The sequence below is a fragment of the Chionomys nivalis genome, chromosome 4 (assembly GCF_950005125.1).
Source record: "Chionomys nivalis chromosome 4, mChiNiv1.1, whole genome shotgun sequence".
NCBI lineage: Eukaryota > Metazoa > Chordata > Mammalia > Rodentia > Cricetidae > Chionomys > Chionomys nivalis.
In genome coordinates this window covers 99,532,322-99,558,495 of record NC_080089.1, presented here as the reverse complement: position 1 = coordinate 99,558,495, position 26,174 = coordinate 99,532,322, and the positions used below count along the sequence as shown (strand labels likewise).

The 26,174-nt window shown below is 48.0% G+C and overlaps 1 protein-coding gene across 1 annotated transcript in view; it reads right to left on the bottom strand.

Moving 5' to 3' along the window:
- Window positions 1-26,174, bottom strand: part of Slco2a1 (solute carrier organic anion transporter family member 2A1) — a 74,385-nt gene that overhangs the window by 7,668 nt on the left and 40,543 nt on the right. Inside the window, exons 4-11 of the mRNA XM_057768484.1 lie at window positions 11,198-11,425; window positions 10,075-10,173; window positions 9,089-9,225; window positions 7,076-7,151; window positions 6,391-6,555; window positions 5,134-5,323; window positions 3,326-3,491; window positions 956-1,119 (exon numbers count right to left, since the gene is read on the bottom strand). Of these exons, the coding sequence (XP_057624467.1) occupies window positions 956-1,119; window positions 3,326-3,491; window positions 5,134-5,323; window positions 6,391-6,555; window positions 7,076-7,151; window positions 9,089-9,225; window positions 10,075-10,173; window positions 11,198-11,425 (1,225 nt within the window). The remainder of the gene's footprint in view (window positions 1-955; window positions 1,120-3,325; window positions 3,492-5,133; window positions 5,324-6,390; window positions 6,556-7,075; window positions 7,152-9,088; window positions 9,226-10,074; window positions 10,174-11,197; window positions 11,426-26,174) is intronic.

Here is a 26,174-nt window from a genome sequence, read left to right as displayed (position 1 = left end):
ATGGTCTCAGGTGACTCCTGTGAAGGGGTTGTTCAACTCCCAAAGGCGTCACAGATTGAGAAACACCGAGGTAGGGTTACATGTTGCTTGGGTTGACCTCTAACTTACTACATAGGCAAAGATGACCTTGAACTCCTGATCCTCCTGCTTCCGCCTCTCTCGAGTACTGAGTTTATAGGCGACACCACCACACCCAGCATGGCACCTTCTGTGTACAAAGCAATTGACCCTGTAAAGCTGACACTATCAAGGAAACTGAGGCTCCCGAGGTCAGCCAACACCCAAGGACACTCGGGAAGTATGCTGCAGAAACTTTGAATCTGACAGGGAGTTTCCAGTCTGTGTTTCTCCTTCTCTGCTTTCTAAGTAAGCAGATGGAAAGGGCGGGAAGACATAGACGGAAGCATGCAGGAGGTGGCCAAGGAGGAGCACTCTCTATAAAACCTTAGAGGCACTCAAGGGTCAGCTGCAATGAGACACCTCCCTTGTCCCTACCCTGGGCAGCATGCCCCGCCCAACCTGAGCCCTAAGTCTCTAGCCTCCTGTGGTTTTCTCATTTTTACCCTTTCCCACAGCTTTTGGAACTTTCTTCAGTTCCCAACTTGCTGTTTGTACATCCAGTTGATTTCCTCCTCTTTCTCCTCAGTTCTTTTAAGACTGAAAAAGAAGAGAGTCTGTATGCACAACCTGTCTTTAACACGGGGCTCGGCCTTTGGACAGCTCTGCCATCCCACGAATGGAACGGAGGTGCCAGCAGAGCCTGTGTCTCCTAGGTGTTGGGGGCCTGAGTGAGGCCGCCTTACCAGGAGCTCCTCCTGGGACCAGGGACACCTGCTGTTAGTGTACTCTGTCGTCTTGTCACCACTGGACACTCGAGGGTTTGGAGGAGAGACTCCAAGTGGAGACAGGATGGAACATCAAAGGGAGGGCTGGGAAGATCAGAGACACCACTCACCGAAGAACCATCATGTAGAGCGGGTTGTGGGAGACGCAGGCAATGAGCGCCACGAAGGAGATGAGGAAGATGGACGGGAGCAGGAAGTGTGCACAGGACACCGGGCAGGATCCTGTCTTTGCTGACGCAGACCCTCCAGTCACACAGCTGCAGTTCAAATAGCTCTTGACGAAGAACAGGAGGAGGGTACGTCACGACTCTACCTCCACATGTCCACACCTCCACACAGGCTCCTGCTGCAGACTCCCACTGGTATGAACCCCTTTGCCCTCCAGTCCCCGGGGAAGAAGGAGGAGCCTGGATTCAAAGACTGAGAGGCCAGACAAGGCTTCTAGAGTACCCCGTGGGATGCCACCTCTCTTACTGTTCGGGCATTAGAAACAATCTTCACCAAGAGTCCAGCATGGGCTAAACTCCTGCAGTCTCTTATCTTATCATCATCTAGACACCTAAGATCTCATCACCAGGCAAAATACCTGCAGCGAGGAGCCTAGAGCCTGGGAGAGCTCTCCTCTGGGCCTAGCTAGCTGTAGTGGTTTTGCGAAGATATACTCAGGGAGCCCAGGAAACAACAATGGAGTCCTTTGAACCCTCTATATCGCTTTCCACTGAGGAGGCGTCCTTTGGCCTAAGAGGGGACCCCAGAGGATGCCCTGCCTTGTCATAATTCTATATGGCTCAATACCAGTGTACAACTCACTCGGTGGTCACTGCTCATCTGGTCATCTTTACCTTCCCCCTTACGGTGGCTGATGGCCAAGCCTAGGATAAGGTCAGAGCTGTAGCCGTCGCGGAGCTATGTGAACTAATGGGCTGGGAAGCTTGCCTCTGTCAGACAGTGGGGCCCATGCTCCTGCCCCACCTTGGTTCTCAAGTTCAGAAGTTTATAATACACAATACTGTTGTTACCTCCCTTGGTCTGGATTTTAAACTAGCAAGACTTTTTCCCCTTACAATTTATTATTTTTTCCTTGATATCATGGTAATGGATTTTATCTTGATGTACTTGTGCTGTTATTGGAAGCTTGTCAAGATTATTTCTGGAAGTAGATGAGTCAGACATAAGCAAATAAAGATAAGAAGACCACAGAGGCCGCTACTCTTCCAGTTAGAAGGTAAATTAAGGGACCATCTTGGCATGTTACTTTGCCAAGGAACCCAGAGAGGTGGCTGGGGAAACGGTCTTATCCTGTCTCCTAGGAAGAGGTGGTAAGTGGAAGCTACCCTGGGTGATGGCCACCACACAAATGCATCCTTGCTACTGGGACATCCGAAGGCAATGGTGTAGACTTCCCATTGCTCTCTCTGGAGAAAGATCATCTAACCCCCAAGCCCGGCTTGCCCAGCCCTGCCCAGCGCTGGGCCTACCTGGCCCTGGCCCTGCTAGCTGTGACACTCCTCACTTAACCCCCACCGGGCCTTCTCTCTGTTCCTGCGGTGCATTCACAGGGGGCTCTGTCCCTGCTCTTCCCGCACCTGCCATGGGCTTCGGGCTTCCGCAGGATTCCTCTGCTGGTTGCTCAGGTGTCAGTCATCTTAGGGACCCCCGCCCCCATACTCTCTGTGCTTTCAAGTGTCTTTCCTTCTCACCTCAGCCTTTATCTTGTGCATTTATTGGACTGAATGTAAATTGTGAGAGCGGGGCTTGGTTGTAAGCTCCTCGTCTCTTCCTCAGCATAGCAGCTGCACTCAGTGTGTTGTTCTGTTTGCTGACTCATAAACTAATAACCGGAGGAGTCATTCCCTGTTGGCCCAGGGCCACTGCCCTCACAGATTGATGGGGCCACTGCCCTCACAGATTAATGGATGGGGCCCATCTAGGTTGTCCAAGAAAGAGACCCTATGGTCTTGAACTCCAGGTGAGGCAGGGCTTTTGCTTCTAATCCCAGATTTGCTCTTAAATAGTTTCCTGGCTTCAGACCAGATCCATGGCACCCAAGGGAGCTGAGGGGTTGAAGCAAAGGCCCTCGACTGCTGCTCCCGGGACTGACCTTCCGGGTGCATATCCCAAAGTCCCTCTGCTCCCAGTCCATGTGACCCTGTAGCAAGGCCTGAGGCCAGAACACAGAAGTGCCCCCAAGGAGTCTTCAGTATAGTCACAAGTCTCCACTGAGGGCAAATACTTCAACATGTTTTTTATTGTTTCACCAAGTCCCCAAGAATGGACTTGTTGGTCACGGGCCAATCTTTAATTGACTCTGGGCTGCAGGTATCTGGTCATGACCCTGGGGCAGTGAAGGTGGAGACAGAGTGGAGGAGGCTAGGATGCTGATATTGAGTAGCAGAGCCAAGGAACAGTTTTGGAGGTTACACACTGAGCCCCCACGCTCCATGCGGCTCCGTCTGTCCCCTTGACCCCCGCATCCTTACCGGTTGCTTGGAAGCTGCTGACGTCAGGTTGAGGCTGCTGCAGCCAGCGTGGCAAGGGGAGAGGTACTCTACTCCATTGTCTCCGCAGACTGGGTGGAAGATGGAATCTGGGCACGAGCAATCCCTGCGGCAGGCAGGAGGCTGCGGATGTATAGAACTTGATGTGCTGCCAGCAAGACAGGAAGCAAGGAATCAAACAAAGCGAGACGGAGAAACGGCGCTACACTCCAGCCCGGCACGAGTTCCTGGCCTAGTGGATGTGCCTGCATGTCTCTGTTTGTCTTGGGCCCCTGCCGCCCAAGGATCTGAACTGAGCCCGTGGGGGCCAGCTGCGAATCTGCCACTGTTTGGAAACCATGGCTCTCACCATTTATGCTAACGCTGGAGCCCAAATGCACCGATTACTCGGTTGGAAAGGTCTAGCCAGCAAACCCCAATGCCACTGTCAGAGTCAAAGTGACCAACTGATTAAGACTCCGTTGAAAGAAATGGTGGATGCCACAGTAATGTCATTGGTAATACTAGCCTTCTCTCATCTTCCAGCTAAGTTTTGGTTAAAGGCAGTGGCTGGGACCTTTGGAGGCACCTGAGGTTCTCATTGCTTGCTCATCTTTTGATTCAATATGGACTTGCTGATCTGGGTCTCCCTATTCCCTTTCCCAGCCTGGCCAGAACTTCGTCAAAGTGGATTTCAATGATTGATCTTATTGATCTTCTTTGGGGAACTTGTGACAGGGACTAACAGATCACAGCTGAAACAATGCTAGTGACTGCTAGCATTTATGGGATGTCACAGTGGAAGGGGATTTTCAGGTATAGTCACCTCAGTAAGCCTAGAAAAATCATGATTCTTAAGAGCATGAGAAAACTATAGCTTAGGTAGATAACGTTCTCATAGCAACGAAGAACATCATACCTAGAACTCAGGCAAAGCAGATGACAGAGCTGGGACCAAACTCCCAGTGAATACCTTCTAAAGGCCCAAGAGCTTTCAGGCTTCTCTGGGTCCAGAGTCAGCCCGCACAACAGCAGGGAGTTCCCCACGCTAAGCAACATTCTCTTCCTTTGTTTCCCATCTCCTCCCTCATCCCTCAAATACAGAGGTCATCTCAAACTATTTATTCTTTTGGTCTTTGCCTGATGCTGTTGCTATATTTGGAGATACAGCTCTCTATGAGAAAAAGAACACTCAGGGGCTAAAAGAGTCTCCAAATCTTGCAAACTCATTAGCCTACGTTCTAAAGAAAAGGCTGCAAGGCGGTTATTGGAGCGAGAGGGTTGGGGGTGGGGTGGGGGATTGTGCATGTCCCTTGCTCACAGGGTTGAAACACCCTTTCTGAAGATGAAGCTTGACTTTAAATGCATGCTGCATGCTGCTTTTTACAAATACTGGCACCTGGACCTGCCCTTTGCCTCTCTGGCCCACTTTCATTGCTCGTCTCGAAATCTTTTCAAGTCTTCTCATCTTTCTTTGACAGATCAACAAGGTTCTACCTAACTCTAGCTAGCCCAGGGCTGGCACTAATCATAGATTATTTCCTGGTTCCTAGGGTTCAGGCTCATTCAGAAACCAAACCGATCAGTTTGTGATGCTTCTTACAAAACAGAACCTTAACCCCGACCACCGGCTGGTCTCATCTCTTAACGGAACACACTATTTGAGACCTGGTTTTCTGTGTTACCATGTCAGAGATCAGATCCAAGCAGACAGGACAGCGGAGGTAAAAAGAGGCAGAGCAGAAAGACACACAGTGACTGGATTCTGGCTGCGGTTACAAAGGGTATCTCTGCATCCCTTAGTTCATTACCTGAGGGGGTAGACTTCAGCCACAGCTGGTGTGGAACATCCCATGAAGAAGAGAGGGGCGCAGAGGATCATGGAGATGGTCATGATGGCGGCAGCCACTCGGGGGATGGTTTGCAGGGAGAAAACGAAGCGTTTCATGAGGATTCCTCCAAACAGCATCCCCAAGGCCGCAGCAGGAAGGTTCACAGCACCTAGGGGAGAAGGAGAGGAGCTGGATACACAGCTCCGGAGCCTTGAGCTGTGCCACCAGTGAGGAGCGCGGCTTCATGAAGGAACACTGGGTATACTTGATCACAGTAGTAGTGGATGACTACCAAGAATTATTAACTATTGAGTGTTGACTGGGTACATCCTGAGAAGTTGCTTCACTAGAGGGTTGGCCTGCCTGATCAAAGAAAAAAGAAGCAGTCAACCTTTGACACATATAATCCCAGCACTTGGGAAGCAGAATCAGGAGGGTCAGGAATTCAAGGTCACCCTCCCCTACCTAGCTTGTTCATTATTCGCCTGAGCTGCTCTAGGCCTTGTCTCAAAGAAACAAAATAGGAAACAAGATGACGGCAACAAGGGTAAGGAAGTGGATCATTTTGGCATTGTAACCAAGTCTGAGATTGAAGGGGAGATAATAATGTCCTATCTAAAGCCTACACCGGAGCTCAATGAGTCCAGGGAGTCATCCTCAATTCTTATCTTGTCAAATCTATCTATGTGGTTAAGTTCATCTATGGATTGGTCCCAGGCATCACCCAGGCACTTGGAGGACTCCCCATCGGTATGGACACCTCCTCCATAGATTCTGGGTTCATTTATCCGGGTGGCTCTGGCATTTGCATTGCCATTGTGTGAAGGAGCCTGATGTGTCATGACATTGAGACTCAAGTTCCTGGAGAAGGAAACCCCTTAAGAGGTGTTTCGTGTGTCTCAAGCTCCATGTTCTCTCTCTCCTCTGTTGCCCCTGATAAGGTCTGTTGGGAGGCTATCAGATTCCCACCCTCTTGATGGGAAGGAAGGCAGTCCCCAGTCCCCCCAGTCCCTTCACCCACTCCTGAATAGAAGAATAGGAGTCTTAGAAATCTGCCAAAAACATCCTAGGTTGCCAACCAGGAAAAAAATCCTTAAAATTCTTTCTCTTGGACAAATTCTCCTGTCTCCGGTCTGTATCCGCTCTGGCCCTGGGTTATTCTTGGATGGACTGCATGGTACCCAGTTCCTCCCCAGGGGGCACCCCCAGGTCCTGCAGCAGTGCCCTCTGACACACCGATGAGGAAGTTGGCATAGGCGGCTGAGGCCCCATACTGCTTCTCCAGGAACTTGTTGAGGAACGTAGAGAGGCCAGCGATGACAGAGGAGAAGGTACACTGAGCCAGGACCACCAGAATGAAGAGTGGGTTCATCAGCAGCCTCAGGAAGATGCGGGGGAACCCTGCAGGTAGATGGCTGTCAGGGGACAGGCCTTGCTAAGAGCATCACAGGCTTCCCAAAGCCTTGCCAGCACCCCGACTCGTCCCCCTAGGCAAGCTTCCTCTCTTCCTTGGGGCACAGTTAGAGACCCTCAGGCTCACAGTCTTCATCCCAGGGGGATACGGTCCTTGGAATCCCACTCAGCACACTTGTGGTCTGACTAAGACGATGCTGGCGGTAGGTGCATAGAAACTGGGCTCACACTGGGAAATGTCTCCTCCCACAACTGTCACCTCTACAGGAAGTGAAGAGGAGAGAATGGAAGTGGAGGGTTGGGGTGGTGATTGGCTCTGCCTGGATTAGCGTCTACTGGTGCCTGTAAAGAACCATCTACCAGGATCATTGACCGAAGCCCTCTGAACGGAGGGGGCACCTAGGAGGTGAGGCAGTCCCAGATCTTGTTTCTTGTCGCCCTGTACCCTGAACCTGGCCTCCTGCCACCCAGAACCAGCCCACCCAAGACTGCTGGGGCAGTCAGTTACGTTTAATGAAATCCATCAGGGAGCCTCTTGACTTGTCCTCCTCCATCTTCAGTGTTTCTTCTGAGGTAACAGATCTCTGAAGGCAGCAAACATGGTGATGTTAATGGCCCATCCCTGTGCCCTTGACTCTCTGGACTCGGTGGCTCAAGGACCACGTGGATGCATGGGAGGGCATCTTGAGGATGCACTCTTGAAGCAAACACCACCTGCGCTGTAATGAGCCTGGTGCCTTGGCTGGAGACCAGAGTTAATCCATGCCAACACCTCCCACGGAACCTAAGGGCATGTTATTTCATCTGACTTTCCCATGACTGAGGCCAAAAGCATCATCCTGGATCTTACCCCTTGTCTATATGTCATGACTACACTGTGTCCCATATGCAGACTCCAAGGAGGGCTGGTTTCTAGGACAACAGGGGTCTCCCATATCTATTTTTTTTCAGCTTTCCCTTTCTGTGTCCTCTCTAGGGTCTCTGCTTTCTCCCCAGTCCAAAGGTGAATCCAGCCTCTGTCCTAACCATCACCTGTGCCTTCTGGGAACATTACCCAAGTGCTCTTGCTAGTCTCTGAAGCCAGCAGCTCAAGACAGAGGCCGTGTCTCTCCCTGAGCCACTGCATAGATGTAGGCCTGTGCTCTACCATTGGCATTCTTTGGTGCTCCATTAACTGAGCACCTGCTCCACTCTGGGCAACATGCCCATCATTCCCCCTGCATTGCCTCCTTCCTCACAGCTTCCTTCCAAGACAGGTTCTCTAATTACCCCCAAGAATGCTACAGGAGAGGAAGCTTAGAAACAAAGCAACTTAGCTAAGATCATTCAACTAGTTTATGAGTGGAAGTCTTCAAGCTTAGATCTGTCTAACTTAGCCTATTAAAATTTGTCATAACCTTGTAAATGCTTCCTCTACCCATGACCCCTTTCCCACAGTGGGGCCCATTTCTGTCTCAAATCCTGGATGCGTGAGCTCCAACTCAATCCACAGCCAAGTCTCTGCATCACCCCCTCAGGAACAAGGGGGCCAGCCTGCCCTTGGCCCCATCTCTCTGGTGGCCATTGCTCTGGCCCTTAGCCATATTTTCCATCTTTTCTTGAGCCTCTCAGATCTCCAACTTCTATTCCTTCATGAATCCCAACCTCAGCCAACTGCCATATTGTCACTAGGTGGCTGGAGGAGTCACCCCACTGCCTGGAACTCACTGGAGAAAACGTGAAACATTTCAGCCTCACATAAAGGCCCCACCCAGTCTCCATTCTCAACTTCCTCGTTCCTTTTTGCAGCAGATACAGCCCTGCTCAAAACATGCCGCCCTCGACGCATCCTCGCACCTCATGCCTCAGATTCCCCTTCTCACCCAGGCTTTCAGGCTCAAACCTTAGTAAGCTCTATCAAACATAGAAGTCAACTGGGCCTCACCGCCTGCTCAGCATGTGTGAGACTCTGTGTGTGTGTCCATCCATGTGGAGGACAGAGAACAACCTTGGGTGTCATCCTTCAGGTACCCGCCATCTTGGTTTTGTTTTTTTAAGAGAAGATCTTTAAGTGGCCTGGAGTTCCCCATGTAGCCTGGCCGGCTGGGAAACTCCAAGGAATCCTCCCATTTCTCCACTTCCTCAGCCTGGGATCGCAATTACACAGCATCATATTTGACTTTTTTAGAAAGTGATACTGTGGGGCTCAAGCTCTGGTCCTCACGTTTGCACGCAAGCCCTTTACAGACTGAGATAGCTCTCTAGCCCCATCCCACCATTCACTGTTACTGTTTCCTAACACTTCAGCTCAGCTTAGGTGGACTCAGGGGTTCCCACACTATGCTCCCTGGAACCATCTGGCCTTTGAAATGACATCATGGTAGGAGACTACTGAGGGGCACCTCCTCTCAGTCTCTGATGAGCCCTGTGTCCCCAGACTTGTCACCTTCTCACCCAGAGTGCTGAAGCAGCTGCAGCTTCCCAGCTTTTTGTTTCCCCACCCTGTGTACTGTGCTTAAGTCGTGGGCTCTGGGAAACTTACCTCTGCTCCTCTGGGCATTGCTCGAGGGAAGAAAAAAAAGGGCAAAGAAGTAACAACTAAGAAGCCTGAAGAAAGGAGCAGGCCCAGCCACCAGGCTCCGATCCATCGGGGGTCACCTGGGCTCAAGTTCACAGCCGCTAGAAAGAAATCAAAGGATGAAAGTGTCTGTTGGTGGAACACATGCATTCTCTCCAGACTGGAAAGGGACTTTCAGTTCAAGGGGTGTCTCCCTGACTTTCTTCCCATAATGGTGACAGGACACCCCATGGTGTAGGACCGTGGTCACGACACTCCCTCGCCAGGCCTTTCTGGTCTTCCCAGACCACCCGGACCATTGCACAGGAAGTCAGACACTAGAGAATGCCCAGCCCCCACCCCTGTTCACACTGTGCTTCTTCTCTAGCTGTTGGCGGGAATAATGGTGACATGATCTGGTCTCCAGAGGGCTGGCGTGGTTCATGTACTACACACTTCATCTCCATCATCCTAGGGTCTCCTCTAGCATGAGGGTGGGGGAACTGTTTCATATATCTGACTTCCTCTAACGAATCAGGAAACCAAATCCCTGGTCCATTAGTCAATTTCAGACCTGTCTTCCTGGTACCCTAACCTATACTCTTAACCACTGAGCTCTGAGCTCCATTTTAACCCTACTTTTGAGGAACCCTAAGAAAGGCAGGCCTATAATTCTTAGTTGCCCAAGTATAGCCATCAACACGGTGGGTTGCCTGTCCTCCAAAAGAGAAATTTTCTCCTGAAAATCTGCCCCACCCTCCATCTAGAAGCCTCCATTGTGTTCCTTGACATCAAACATGGAGACAGAATCTTTCTTTTCTGGAAGAAAGTGTCAGAATGATCTCCAGTCACTCGGCGACAGGTATTGTCCTACCTGGTCCCGGGGCTCCATTGCTCGTCCCTAGGGGGAGGGGCTAAATCAGAAGCCCCAGCAAAAGGGTGACATGAACGTGTGTCTTCTGCATACCTACCAGTGTCCACCCTGCCGTAGTCCACGAAGATCCTGAGCATGACTGAGCCCAGCAGGTACCCGAAAGCTGGTCCAAACACAGCGATAGCAAATAAGATGGCTGGAAATTGAAGCAAGGGATAAGGGGTTGAGGGGACATTGAGAATTCTCAGCAAGCCTAGGTTCCCAAACTGAGGGAGATTCCCAAGGTATCACCCACTGTCCCCTGGGAGTAAGGAGCCCACCATGCCTAGGTCACTTCCTGAAGCCCACACCTATCACATCTCCTGCAGATAAGGGCCAGATGCCAAGGCTGGCAGCACCAAGCCTGCTGCTCCTCCAGCTCCTGCCAGAGAGATCTCCCGGCCTGAAATGAACCTGCCTCCACCGTATCTTAAAAAATACCAGTCCAGGGCGTGTTTGTGGGTGAAGCTTTCTGTGTACAGTGCTGGGGCTCTGGCGAGCGAAGGTAGAGTCAGAGATGCAGTTTGTGACCTGAGGCCCTGAGAAAGCTCAGTGTGGCTTTTTCTGAGGGAAGAACTCAGGCACCAGTTGGCCATCTGCTACTCACTTCACACATGACAATCTGTTCACAGCTCAGAGAAGTCGTGTATTACCCAGCATGAGCCTGGAGGACTGAGTGACTTTTGGAGGATCAACAGAGTGTCTAAACCCATGGCCCAGAGGCCACATGGTCTCCTGGATAGTTACAAAGGTGGCCCAATACACATTTTCATCTTACTTAAAACATTATGTGTCTTGTTGTTGCATTTGAAGAACTCGATTGCATGATTCTCTAGTGTGAACTTGGTAGAACACAATGTCATGCACGTTGTGATGTCAAAGGCTCAAAACAGTGCTAAATGGTGATCACATCAGCTCCCATAATCCCAAAGCACATGGGACACACAAAGAATCTTGTCTCTGCCTCCCAGATGAGAGCCTGGAAACCTGGGCTAGCCACTTGAGACCCATACAAGTGGAAGGAAACAGAACTGGCATTCATAACAGCTCTTTGTCATCCACCGTATTGTGGGCCAAGAAGATCAGACCCCATTTCAACCCCAAGAGCTTCTGCAGATGCTACATCGGGCCCCAATCTCCCTCCCTCCCCTGGGCCAGCCCTCTTAAAACTCAAGACTCACAGATATACAGAGGGGAGTTGGTGGGTTCTGCAAAGTCATCCACGTAGGAGATCCCAAACGGCTGAATGGGCACAGTCCCAATGCCGGCCAACAGCTGAGCAATCACCATCAGGCTCCACATGCTGCTGGTCTCCTTTTGCGTGTCTGGCACGGTGTTATGGCACTTGCTGGGGGACAGGTCCGGCAAATGCTTCTGGCAAAGGTCGGCCTGAAGGCCACTGCTGTTTCCTGCAATGAGCATGCCCACAGGTCACTACCACCCTGGCCTCTTGCTTCCGCCATCTGTCCTCCAATCTTGCCCCCGTCTTGTCCTTTCTCCATATCCCAGTGGAAGGGAAGGAGGGTCAGGGAAAGGAAAACAGGACAAGGTCCTTGAGGAATATTCTTCTGTTAGACTGGCAGAAGGAACTACAGGAACTGAGGTGGGAGTAAGGGGGACTGTGGCCCCTGCATCAGGAGCAGCTCTGCCCAAGATGGGGCAGGAGCAGTCCTTCTTCCTCCTCTACTGCTGCTGATAGAGGGCAGAGCATATGCATCAGACTGCAGCCTTGGAGCACAGCACTGCACAGCTGGAAGAAGGGAATCCACAGTCAAAACCCAGAGTTCTTGCCACCGCCAGCCCTGGCTCTGGTCTTCCTTGGGTCATGACCCCCAATCCTTCACTTCTGAATGATCCCAGCACCCCAGCACATTGAAGGACTTGCTGCCAAAGATATTCAGTGACCTGACCACACCTGGGCAGCTCCCCAGAATCGGAGATTCTTAATGCTTTTTGGCCTTTTGGCTAGGATCAAGTGAAGAATCACAGACTCGGAAAACAAGGGGATTTGGAGGCCCTCACATGTTAGATCGGGGAGCTAGGCTGCACCTGGAAGCCCTCCTTGAAGGGCTCCAGTCATCCCAGCATGGACTTTGGATGCCACGGTTCCTGTGGCTTGGACCTTGTCAGGCTTGGTGTCTGCTTCCATGCCTCTGCTTTCGATTTGGTCCACACTAAACAGCGTTGTCGGCTTTCCAAGGCCTTGAGGGGCTTGAGGGATCTTTTCCAGATTCCTTTTATTTCTGCCTCATTCTAGCCAATGGAAATCACTGATGTCACCATTCTCGCTCTGTGGTTTTCACTAATGGAATCAGTTTAATTCCTACTTATGATGTTTCCAGAGAGGCACGGCCCTGAGGCAGGGGGACCCCAGAGTCTCCTGGAGAGGAAAAGTGAGGGTCGTGAACTAGATGATAGGGCTGGGACAAGAGCTCTGCCGTCTCTGTTGCCCTTTTCCCCTCCCACCCAGGCCTCACCTGGCCTAACACTATCACTGCCTGTTCTCGGCGTTAGGGTCCAGACAAGACCCATTTACAAACTTCCAGCAAAGGTTCCTCATCACTCTTTCATCACTGAGGTCTGACTTAGAAAAAACAGAGGGGACCAACGTTAAGTATTATGTGAAGCTATTTATGACAGTGCTCATCTGTAATCTCAGAACTCAAGGAGCTGAGGCAGAAGGATTACCAGTTAGAGAACAGCCTGGTCTTCATAGCCTGTGACCCTCTCAACAAACCAAAATATTACTATAACTACCAATTAATGCTCATGGGTTGTGCAGCATGTTGATGACTTTGACCCAGACCCAGATAAGGGGCCCATTATCTGTGACTATTATCTGTTCAAGAAATAGTTTAAAGGTCATCTGAAAGCAAATGACAATCCCAGGGAAGAGGTATAAAGACTTGTCCCCTTTTTCCCAGCTCAGCCACTGGAGACCCATGCCTAGATCTGAGAAGCCATCTTCTGAATGGCAGTGTGGGTGATGCCTGCCTACTGAAAAATGCCTACACCAAGATTCACTGTTTTAGTCTCTCAGTCATCTTGATGTGGGATTCCCCTCTGTATGCTGTGAATACCATTGGTGAATAAAGAAACTGCCTTGGCCTATTGACAGGGCAGAACTTAGGTAGGCTGGGGAAACTAAACTGAATGCTGGGGGAAGGAAGGCTTAGCGAGAGAAGCCATGTAGCCCTGCTAGAGACAGACATTGGAACTTTATCTGGTGAGCCACAGCCTCATGGTGATACACAGATTACTAGAAATGGGTTAAATTAAGATGTAAGAGGTAGCCAATAAGAAGCTAGAGCTAATGGGCCAAGAGTGATTTAAATAATATAGTTTCTGTGTGATTATTTATTTGCTGAACAGCTGGGAGCCAACAAGGGGCCTTCCTTCAACAAATTGGCATGCCAACATGGGTAACTACATCTACATAAAAACCTGAGAGCTGGGCTGTGGTGGCGCACGCCTTTAATCCCAGCACTCGGGAGGCAGAGGCAGGCGGATCTCTGGTCTACAAGAGCTAGTTCTAGGACAGGCTCCAAAACCACAGAGAAACCCTGTCTCAAAAAAAACAAAAAAACAAAAACAAAAACAACAACAACAAAAAAACAAAACCTGAGAAAGCTTAAAAAGGAATCCTAGACACAAAAGAACAGAGTTAAGCATGGTTTGGTAGCAGCATTTTCTTGGGTGGGCTCTGTTTGCTAGAAGCAAGCAAAGGCATGGTCCTTTAAGAGAGGTTTTCCTGATTCAGTGGTAGCAGAAAAAAAAGCTGAGCTGTTTTGAAATGCTGGCTTTCTGTGCTGTGTTGCCAGTAAGAACTCTGGCTCTTTCAGGAGGCTGAGCATTTAAATAGGGTTTGTAAACAAATTGTTACAAACTGCTTACTGGCTCGACATAGACCTGCTGCATACTTGCAACTGGGGCGGTGTGTGGCTCAGAGGCAGTGAACAGCTCCACCATGCTGGACTAGGTAGAGCAAGCAGTCAGTACCATATATGCCCTAGTAATGCCACATCTTAAGTTTTTAAAAAGCACTTCACATTTTAAGAAGTTCTCCTGAACAGTAAAGAATTACAGATTCACAATAGGACACATTCAGACATAAAAGACCTCTAAATGGGTCACAATTTTGGATAAATGTATGTAGACTTGGGAGAAAGAAGAAAAAGAATATTGACAGTTATAAAAAGAAGTAAATGGTTTTAAAGAAAAGGTAAAGTCTTTAAAGAGACAGAGTCCAGACAGTCATAGATTAAAAGGAGTAAATAAAGAATAAGCCATGTAAAGATGGAATATACACAGAGAGTCTGGATTATGTATACTACTGTGTTTTCTTTGATTTTTTGACTGCAGAGAGACATTTGATTCTGGGGACTGCTAGGCTAATCCAACATATATATTTTAAAGGTATCTTGAATTCAAAATTTGGGTCTGAGAATATGTTGCTTTGGAAAAGAGGTTCTTCTTTTGTTTCCACAAAAGATGAGAGCCTGTGGAATCCTTCCAGACTAATATGATTTGATGGACCAAGGCACCTTGAAAGGTCACTGTAAATAACCCCAAAAATACTTCACCCAACAAAAATCAGGAAGAGGTTTGACGAGAACTACGTCCATATTTTCAAGTATTGTTTATATATGTTTCTTTACATTTAAAGGGGGAAATGCTATAAAGATTTACATTGGTATCGATCTTGGTTTATTGATACAAATTTAAGGTCAATTTTGTTATATGTATATTTCTGTTCTTGATTAAGGTATTGTGTTTGTGCACTTAAAAATGTAATGTATAATTAAGAAATATAGGTTAATAGATAATCATCTATAATAGTCAAGCTTGTAGGCATATTCTAAATGTACAGAGATGTATTTCAGATGGGTAGGCATTCTTTAAACTTCTCATAGACTACAGCATATGACATTTAAAATGTTTAAGAACTTAGGAATTTTCATGATAGTGAGACACATCTGCTCCTGGCAGCACCATGCTACTTCAAGAGGAAGATGGGCATCAAAGAGGCTCCTTATGAAGTTGGTTAGCCATTTGGACAAGAAATTGCTCTTGCCTGGACTGCTTGATGGTATGTTGGGTGAACTGGACATGCAGGACCCACAGAGAAATGACTGATGAACTTGCCTAAAGGTGAGACTGTCCTTCAAGGTTCTTGCTTCATAAAATAATCTGCTAGACATTCTGCAGGACATAGAAGAAAGGGACTGACAAATTGCCAATATAATCAGAACTGTCTTTGAAATTTTCTGCTTCATGGAAAAGTCTGCTAGATATTATGGGCCTGTAGGCTGAATATGGATGCCTCAATGGTACAGAAGAACTTTGGGAGACTGTCCAGGCAGCAAGATGTCTCTGTCAATTCTAGAGTTTTGGAGGTTGCTTACAATGCACTTCCTGTTTACTAAGGTAATATTGTATTCTTCTGGAGTCTTTGATGGAGTTGAAGAGTAGATAGTAATAATATAGTTTTCTTTCGTTATCATAAAAGATAAAGTAAATATAAATATTGTAACTGTAATTCTTGCTTGGTACCTGTTTTGTTATATGTAATTTTACTATGTTAAAGTTAAAACCTTCCTTTTTTATTTAAACAGAAAAAGGGAGATGATGTGAGATTCCCTTCTGTATGCTGTGAGTACCATTGGTGAATAAAGAAACTGCCTTGGCCTGATGATAGGACAAAACTTAGGTAGGCGGGGAAAACTAAACTGAATGCTGGGGGAAGGAAAGCTTAGAGAGAGAAAAAAGCCATATAGCCCCTCTAGAGATGGATGCTGGAACTTTATCTGGTAAACCACAGCCTCATTATGATACATAGATTACTAGAAACAAGTTAAATTAAGATGAAAGAGTTAGCCAATAAGAAGCTAGAGCTAATGGGCCAAGCAGTGATTTAAATAATATAGTTTTTGTGTGATTATTTCTGGACTGAGCAGCCGGGAACCAACAAGCAGCCTTCCTTCAATATCATCTGGCTAGTGACAGCTGACACAGGCATGACCGATGTTGGGACCATTTGGAGTCCTGGCCTCCAGCTGCTCTTCCCTGCTAGAGATCTTTACTTTCCTTCTGATTTGAGTTACTGAAAGCTGTGTCAAAGTTGTTTACCAGTTCTGCTTCACAAGCACATGTTGCCTTGCCTTGAGGATCAGAGGACAAGGTTTTCATCTGTTGGCCCACCAGACTGTGTTGGGTATATAAGCCTCCGTGGTACTATTCAATAAAGGGCTTCTTAGCAGTGACTAGAGGTCCGTGTCCGTCTCTCTGTCTGTGTGTCTCTGTTTGTTTCAATCTCCAGCCCCTTGCATGAAGCTCGGTAACTGTATGTAGTGTATAGAGCGCAGAGAGGCGTTGTGTGTTGAAGCCCTTACATATTCTTCAACTCACCACTGGCTCCAGCTTCTAAGAAGTCAACCACAGAATTGCCTCACCAAATCAGAATCAGAATATCACTTAATACCCCCACAGGATGACTGGCATCAAAAAGCCAGAAAACAACAGGGGCTGGTGACGATGCAAGGTCAGTGAGACCCTTGCACACTGCTGGTGGAGTGTGTCAAATGGTAAAGGTAAAGCCCTTTGCCAAACAGGTTCAGGTGTAGAATTACCAAATGATCCAGCAGTTCCACAATAATCAAAAGAAGTAGAAGCAGGTGCTGGAAGTGATCTTTATGGTCACCTTGGTGGGTGAAAACCAAGAAGTAGAAACAATCCAGCAAATAAGTCAAATATGGTTCATAGTACAGAAAGTTATTCAGTCTGAAAAGGAAGCAAATTCTGATGTATGCTCATCATGGTGAGCCTGCAGGGCACTGTGTGCTAAGTGAGAGAAGCCAGACACGAAGAAGCAAGTCCTGTCTGACTCCATTGATAGGAGGCTTCTAGAGCGGTCAAATTCATAAAACCAGAGAGTGGATCAAGGTTGCCCAGGGCAGGGGAGGTTGCCCAGGGGCAGAGGAGAAGGGAGTAGAGACTGCACAGTGGGTTCAGATAAGAATGCTCTGAAGAGGGATGGCTGTGATGGCCACACTTGGCACCTCCAGCACCATCTTACAGTGCTGGAATGGCAAGTTTCACGTTGCATATTTCGCCACAATTGAAAAAAAAAAAATACTGCCAGGCATGCACCAGGAGAGAGGGCAAAGGGTAAGTGGGGAAAACAGGAAACAGTTTGGTGGTGGGGGCGGGGCTGGAATGGGGTCCCCAAAAAAAGAGGCCTCTAAACAGTGGGAAGCCAGGATGCAGCTCAGCACTCAGAAGTGGGTGACGCAGGACACACAAGAGGTTTGGTGAGGCTGGTATGCAATGCAGCTACTGCAGGCGGGCTAGCCGGCCTTGGGAAAGGGCCTGGATTGCATCAGGAGCAAACCCCCAGACAGGTAAAGACCTTGACAGCGCAATGCAATAAAGTTGCTGGGGGACTAAGGCCTGTGTTCCAGAAGCTCTTATGGGAGGGTCAGGAGTCCCTCAGCCAGAACTGCCAAGGGTTCAAACAGTGGAGGCTGCTGCTGTGTGATAGGAAGGTCGGGCTTGTAGGAGCTCCATGGCTGGAGGAGTGAAATCTTGTACAAGGTTGGACTGCAGTAAGAGAATGAAAGGAACAGGAGGTGGGGATGTTGGGGCAGAGGTAGGGGGCGACTTGAGGAACTCCCAGGGGAAACAGAGGGCCAGAAAAAAACCTGTTTGCTCTAAGCATTACATCCTGATTTTGTCCATCCTCATTATTTGACTAGACTCACATTTATGAGAACATTGTTGTGCCTTGGCTGGCAAAGGCATTTTTTTTTTTTTTGGTGAGACATTTAATGGTCATCAAAGATTGTAAAAACGTTGACTGTCTTATTGAGTCTTCATGTGGCATATTGTGTGGCATGCCAAAGCCACAAAAATCCCCATGAAGTTTCACATAACGAAGTGGCAGCCAAAGTCTCTAGGGATTGCTTCACTATCACCAAGTTAAAAAAAATGTCAGTGTGCGGGTCAGAAATGCCTCTTATTCAAAGCATGTATGAAAAAAAAAAAAAACTAATCAGTTGGCCCCAACTCTATCCAAGTCTCCAAATTCTCCGCGGCTTTATTCTGTTTCCCACATTGATTCAAGAGGTCTGTGGAGAACATGCTTTTCCTGATGCCAGTCCTAAATGGGACCCAAGTCTATTTCAGAGACAGCTCTGACGCCAGTGAAAAGAGGCAGTGGTCACAGCTGAGGAGAGGGCTCGCTTCATAAAGTGCTTGACTTCATAAGCATGACGGCCTGAATTTGATCCCCAGAATCTATATGAAAAGCCCAGCATGGTAGCACATGCCTGTAATGCCCGTGTTGGAGAAGTGGGGATTGTTGGCCACCGTGCCTAGTCTGATTGGCAAGCCCAGGCCCCAGTGAGAGAATATGTCTCAGGTGGATTCTTATATAGAATATTAGGAACAAACCAGAAATCCCCTTGTAGTGGGTGGTCCTGGCTATCACATCCTGCATGAGAATAGGGTCTTCTTAGAATTTTTGACCGACCATTGAACTCTTCCCTTCAAAACTAACCAGCGGGGGTGGGGGGCATCATGGAAGGTGACCGCAGAGGCAGGGAGAAGGGAAGAACAGGTCTTGGAGGGGACCTTGGGAAGGGTCTCAACAGAGAGAGTAAGTGTGTCACGGGTTGGCTTTCTGGGCTGCAGTTTCCCACTTCCTCCCCATGGCAGAGTTCTCAGCCTTTTCCAGGATCTTGACCCATGTTAAGGATCAACAACCACTCGTTGTTTCTCAAGTCTTACACCTGGGGATGTTCAGAGTCTTCCCCGGCTGTTCACTGTGACTTAGGAGATGGCTCAGTCAGTAAAGTGATGGCCATGCAAGCATGAGGACCTGACTTCAGATTGTCGGCACTCACAGAAAAAGTCAAGTGTGGCAGCAGGCGCCGTAGTCCCAGCACTGAGGACAGAGAAAGCAAGATCCCTGGAACTCACTGGCCAACAGCCTAGACCAATAGATGAGCTTCAGGTTCATTGAAAGATGTTGTGTCAAAAGGAACACAGTTGAGAGTGGTGGAGAAGACACACAACATTGACCTTTGGCCTCCATACAAATGTATGTATGTACACACATGAACACACATACAAACACACCCATACATGTATACCACACACAATTTTTTAAAAATTGTATAGATTTATTTTATGTGTATGAGTATTCTGCCTGCATGTATATGTATGAATATTCACCATTTGTGTGCCCGGTACCCCTGGGGATCAGAAGAAGGTATCTACTTTCCTGAAACTGGAGTTATGAATGGTTACAAGTCACCTTGTGGGTGCTGCGAGTTAAACCTGTTTTCTCCGTAAGAACAAGTCCCGTTAATCACTGAGCTATCTCTCCAGTTCCACATTGGGGTCTCACAATGTATCTCTGGCTGTCCTGGAACTCACTATGCATACCAGGCTGGCCTCAGACTCACAGAGATCTGCTCACTTCTGCCTCCCCAATGCAGGGTTTTAAGGAGTGTGTCACTATATCTGCTCCCTCACAAAATTTCAAAAATAATAAAAGTTCCGTGATAAGGCTGGGGAAATGGCACCCCTTTGCAGCCACTACAGAACTTTACTGGACTCCATCTGTCTACCCAAGGCTGTCTGCCTCCATACTGCAGGGGTCCTGTGTGTTTGTGTGTGTGTGTGTGTATGTGCCTTCATTAACGGGATGTTAGCCTCTGTTCTGTCTTCCCCAAAGTAAACTCCAGGGAAGAACAAGTTTATCAGAGCATCTTTTTTAACCCCGGGAGGATACCAGAGACCTGCTCCCATCAGTTTTCACAGGACCGTGCAGTGCTAACTAGAAACAGGCTGGCCTCACCCCTGAGGTCACCCCGGCCCCACCCTGGCAGCACAGCACGTGAGTCAACATTCTGATTCATCCTGAACTTTTTATCTTCAAAATTCCAGTTCTGATTTTTGGATTCCTCGGTAGTTTTGCAATATAGGAGATTTTGTGTCAAGAAGTCAACTTTCCTAGGATGTGACCCATGAACCCAGGAAGGGATGCAAGCAAGGGTGGAATAGGGGTGGAGCAGGAATGGAGCAGGGATGGAACAGGAATGGAGCTTGGTGGAGAAGGGGTGGAGCAGGGATTGAACAAGGGTGGAACAGGAGTGAAGAAGGGGTGAAGCAGGGGTGGAGCAGGGATAGAGCAGAGGTGAAGCGGGGATGGAGCAGAGATGGAAGAGGGGTGAAGCAGGGATTGAACAGGGATGGAATAGGGGTAGAAAAGGGATGGAGCTGAGATGGGGCAGGGGTGGAGCAGGGATGGAGCAGGGAAGGAGCAGGGATGGAGCAGGGGTGGAGCAGGGATGGAGCAGGGGTGGAGCAGGGATGGATGTTCCCAACATAAAGTAATAAGAAGTGGCTGAGATGATAGAGATATGTCAGTCATTCTGATCTGAGCAGTACACATGCATATGTATGCTGAAATGTCACATACTATGTAAGCATGTGTAATTATTGTGTCATTACAAATGAAACAGATTTTAATCTACTATTTCATTGATTTTTTGAAAACTTCACACAGTGTATTTTTATCGTATTCATCCTCATTTTATCCCCAACTCTTCCCAGGTCCACTCCTGCCTTCCCACTCCTTCACAACTTTGTGTTCTCTTTATTCATGAAACTTTATTTTATAAAATATTATTCTATAAAAATAATTTACACATCATAATCTGGGACATAAAGGTCCTCCAATAATACTACTTTTCATTCAAAATGATGAGTCACTTTGAGAAACTCAAATGGATAAGGGAAACACCGATAAGCAATGTTACTCAGGCTTTTTAAAGGATCCAGTAACAAGAGACAAGACCAATGATGGTTTCTGGCAACAATAGATTACAGCAAAGAAGTCACGGGGCAAATGTATGTGCTTAGAAGGAGTGTGCTGGAGTTGGGGTATGCATGTGTGCTTGCGTGTGAGTGTATGTGTGTGAGTGTTTGCTGAGACTGGAGCTCTCTCCCCACACTGCCTCCCTTGTTCTAGAAGGGGCCTTGGAAATGTTACTTGTACTGGGTATGGGGCTTGCTGTGCACAGGACTTAGCAAAATCAGAATCCTTACTGCTGGCCTAGGTCTCCCCTCTCCTACTTGCTCATTGCCCTTTACCAGGGCACAAGAACCTACGCTGTGAGCATCAGGCTGGTTTCTACAGTGACTAGGGGAGAAAAAAAAAATGACAGCTTACAGCACTGGATTTAGTATTTAAGGAGCCGAGCACCTTACTAGTACCTTTTATTGGTTATGAAGTAGAATTTATTGCTCACAGTTTTATTTAGGCTGCCAGGGAGCTCTTTGAAGAAAACCCAGAGCTGTAAGCAGAGCCAACAAAAGTCATTCACACCTTCTCCCCGACACACATTTTCTTTGTTAGTGAGGCTCCTAAGCCAGCAGAAGCCATGACATGGCATGGCTTGACTGGAGGCAGCCTGTTGACAAAGTCTGTCATTATATCTGCTAGGCAAGATGGGAACTAAATCTAGAGCATCCTCAGGGGAACCAGCTCACTGCATACCTGCGGTAGGAGGACTCTGTGCCTATCACTCTGTGATCTGTCCTCGGGGACACAGCTGGCAAGTCTCAGGATGACGGGAATGCTACAGAGCCAGGAGAATGGCTGAGAAGATATTCTGAAGGCTGGAAATAAAAAAAATTAGATGCCCAGCTGCCTCCCTACCTCATTCAACTCCATGCATATAGCGGGAGCTGCCTGGCACATACCTATGTGCCATGGGCACACTTGGGCTACCTGCACACCATGTGCCCCTCATTTTCCCCAAGGCTTCGGGCATCTCTGGTTCACACCATAGCTGGGTGTTTACCACATAGCCACTGAGCTCATGTGCCAGAGAGGTTTGCTCTGTGGCCTGGCCCTGAGTGGCTAACAGGTTTAGGGGATGGATTTGGCTCTGGAAATTGAGAACAGCTGAAGTGTTGAAGTCACACTGGATCCCAAGGCTCCACTCCCCTTACTTTCCTGTTACCTCCACCCCTCCTAGGGACACCATTGAGAGCACAGGATAGGGACCTGCAGCTTCAGACATAAAGGACTAGGGAGGGCTGCTTCTCTTTCTTTTCTTAATTGCTCCAAAAATACAACTTCCCCTCCTCCTTTCCTGCTTAGCCTCTGGGAAGCTTCCTGCCCAGGCAACCGTTGTCTGCCAGGCTGACTTCCGCATGGACTCTCCTGAATCTTTCACAGGTTTTCCAATTCCCTCAAAACACTGGTTTCCAAAGCCCCTTCTCTTCTCTCCTAGGAGAACTGGTCTCACGCTGGCTGGTGTCCCATCTGCAAAAACTGCTCTGCACCTTCTAGACGTGGGCTTGGAGGGAGGCTTTGGCTGGGTAGCTAGTCTCCAAAGGCGCCAAGGCACATTTCTGGACCCCACTGACATTTAGAAAATCTAAACATCCATAAATGTCTGGATGGGCTTTTTAAAATAGGCAATTAGTTGTTAAAGGTCTTCGTGACTTCCCACAATGTTCATCCCTGCTTCAACTTTCTTCCCCCTGAAAATCATAGTGTTCTTCTGCATTTCCCATGATCGTTCCTGGAGCAGCTGTGTTCCAAGGGGGAAGAAATCGGCAAATACTCATGAAGAGGAGGATGGGGCTGATCCTGATCATAAGCAGATCCCAAGTCCGACAGCAAGGCAAGCAAATAGAAATTTCCCCAAAGCCACCATGCACCACATTCTTTATATCTATAATATATATGTTATATATTTATATTATTCCACTTTAATTCTGAGAACATTTTTTGTTTGGTTTTGTTGCTCACACTTCACAGGTAAGGATCCTGAAGTTTAGGAAGGAAACATACCCCACTCCTAGGAGAGTTGACAAGTGAGCGGCTGAGGCCCCATCTGAGTGTCAAAGTCCGTGCTCCATCTGCCAATGTGAGGCTCTGGGAGGCTCTGGCAGCTAGACAGATCAGCAGTCCATGCTCGCACCCAGAGGGACCCTGTGCCCATGAGGGTGCGAGGGAAGACCTAGGGTGAGGACTAACGTTCACCTGCAGGCTCTTGCAAGCTATCCAGCCCACAGCAAAGAACTCGTCAAAGGACACCAGCCCGCTGGGGATTCTTAGGGGCTCCCAGTTTACTCCGTGTTCTATAGCTCCTTCCCCACTACCATATGAGCAAGAACCACCACTTCCCCATCTCCGGCTATGCCAGTCACTGGGCTAACTGCAAGGACACGTGCCTCTGCATCCATCATAGCTTCATAGGAGAGGGGTTTCTCTTTTAGACCCTCCTGAGGTACTGAGACTCAAGAGGAGGAAATGGCCCAAGGCCATGCCATCAGAGAGTCTACAAGCCCGGTCTCAGCCCCAGGACCGCCTGGCTCCAGAAGGCAGTTCAGACACACCATTTGGATGTCACATCTAATGAAATATGTATTCCCCTGTGACCTCGCCTAGTTCAAAGCTGAAGTTCCCATAGAAATACATTTAGAGTCCCAATCAGCTTTTTCCAATGAAATGGGACTTGATGAATATTTATCCGAACGTATTAACATGGCGCACGTCCACACTGCATCAGTCCCTAGTACACAGCCCCACTAAAGGCCACAGATGTGACTGCTGGACCAAGGTCTTCCTCATCTTATTGTCTGGCACCAGGAAGATGCCCCGAAGGGAGTCCATCCCTGAACACTTCCAGCTGTGGCCTGAATTCCAGTCAGAGCAAGTGTCACTCGCTTGTTGTGATCAGAATTTGCCCAAACAGGATGAGCTACAACAACAATAACGAGACAGTCCGTTCTCTCAGCCTGTGCACACTGTGGATCCGTCAGGCAAGCCGTGGTGATTTGGGCCAGGAGCAATGGGGTTACGAATGGGCTGGAAGTGACTTCCTGTGATCTGGGGGCTTTGTGGCAAAGCCCAACTCCATCTAAACAGCCATCCCTAATAAGGAGAGAAGTGAGGCCATCCCTAACCTCCCTCCCATGGCTGCATTGTGCAAAGCAAATGCCACGGGCTATGGGCCCAGGCCGCGGGGAGCCGACCAGCCTGACTGAGTAGGCCATGGCGTGTGGTGTCTGGCAAAGTGCCCTCCCCTCAGCCTGGCCACAGTGCTCCAGGCTCCCTTGCTGATCTCATTAGCCTTGTCTTCATGCATCAGAAAGGTCAAGTCCTGACTCTCTCCATCAGAGCTGGTCTCCGATGCCTTGTCTAGATAAAAGGGAGAAAGGACAGGGCAGAGCCCATGGGCTTGGGTTTGTCATGCTTGTCTCACTTGAAGCCAGGCTCAGCCTTTAAACAGTCCAGGATGACAACATGCCTACAAAAATGACTAGGCCATCTGAAGGATGACAGAGTGCCAGTACCAGAATCTTGCAGACACTTCGCAGTAGGTCTCCCTGTTCCTAATCTTCCCCACTCACCACTCCCAGTCAAACCAACTACCTGTCCCCTGCGCAGGCTTTCACAACTTTGCTTCTTAAAGGAAAGAAAACCAGCCTACAAATTACTATCCCAGAAAACCTAGACAACAATGAGGACCCTAAGAGATACATACATGGATCTAACTTACATGGGAAGTAGAAAAAGACAAGATCTCCTGAGTAAATTGGGACCATGGGGACCATGGGAGAGGGTTGAAAGAGAGGGGAGTGGAGAAAAATATGTAGCTCAACAAAAAACAATTAAAAAAAGAAAAACCAGCCTACAGGCCACAACCCCAGAAAAACTAGACAACAAAGAGGACCCTAAGAGAGACATACATGGATCTACATAGGAAGGTGGAAAAAACAAAACAAAACAATATCTCCTGAGTAAATTGGAAACATGGGGAGTCATGGGACAGAGTGGAAGGGGAGAGGGAGGAAGGAAGGAGAATAGAGAAAAGTGTATAGCTCAATACAAACAATTTAAAAAGAACCTGATTGGAGTAAACACAAATCGGTTCCCTCCTCAGCATATTCTTGGGTGGCTCATTCATCCTCCACCAATGAGGATGAATAATACATTTGCAGGGAATTAAGGATGAGCATTTGCACACTGGGCCCCTCGAAACTGCTCATCATAAAGTCACCACCACATCCTACTTCTCCCAAGACAAGGACAAACTGATCCTGAGCTAGCTAGTTGACAAAAGTTACCTGCAAAGCAGTGATGATCCTGGGTTGCTGAGTCCACACGGGGAAGTAAAACACTATACTTCTGCTGGTCCACTCCCAATCTGCCCACAGGTAACTTACACAGAGGAGAAAAAATTCCCACTATAATTCACTCCACAGTAAATTCAGTTCACTCCGCAAAAGGAGGATTCGTAATGAGCATGAACAAGCAGACACAACAAAGGGGAAGGAGTCACATTCCTAAACCTTGAGCAAGTGGAACAATATCAAAAAGACTACATAAAAATGTACTTAAAATACTTGAAGATACCAAAGAAATATATAATACACACACACACACATGTTTAAAGCATTAAGAAATCATAAAATTAGAGCTGAGAAATTTGACACATGAAGAAGGTCTACAGAAAATCCCAAAAGACAAAGGTGTGTTGTCTTCAAAGTCTGAGCAGGAAAAACTATTAATTTAAAAATAGTTTGTAGTTAAACTCTTTCAAGAGCAAGGGTAAAATTAAAATCTTTTTTGACAGAGAATTTATCACCCAAGGGTTCATCAAAGTAACAACAAAGGATATATCTCAGGAAAAGGGGGAAATTGAAGCAAGAAAATAGGTGAAATGCCTCCAAATAACAGTGAACATAGAAACCCATAACCCTGCAGGCAAATATTAATAGGAACTGAGCACTGTAGGTAGGGTAAGGCAGGTGCATCCACAGTCCTGGGCAGCAATGATGGACAGTGGACATTAAGGCATCCAGGGACCATGTTCTCCTGAAGAGTAATGACGGTCATCAGCTTAGAGCTTGTTCAGTCATAACCAATGTTAAACACAGGGGCAATTGATGTGGGATTCCCCTCTGTATGCTGTGAATGTGTTTTGTTACCATTGGTTACTGAATAAAGCTGCTTTGGCCTACAACAGGGCAGAATAGAGCAAGGCGGGAATTCCAAGCAGAGATAGAGGAGGAAAGAAGGCAGAGTCATTAAGATGCCATGTAGCTGCCGAAGGAGACAGATGTGCT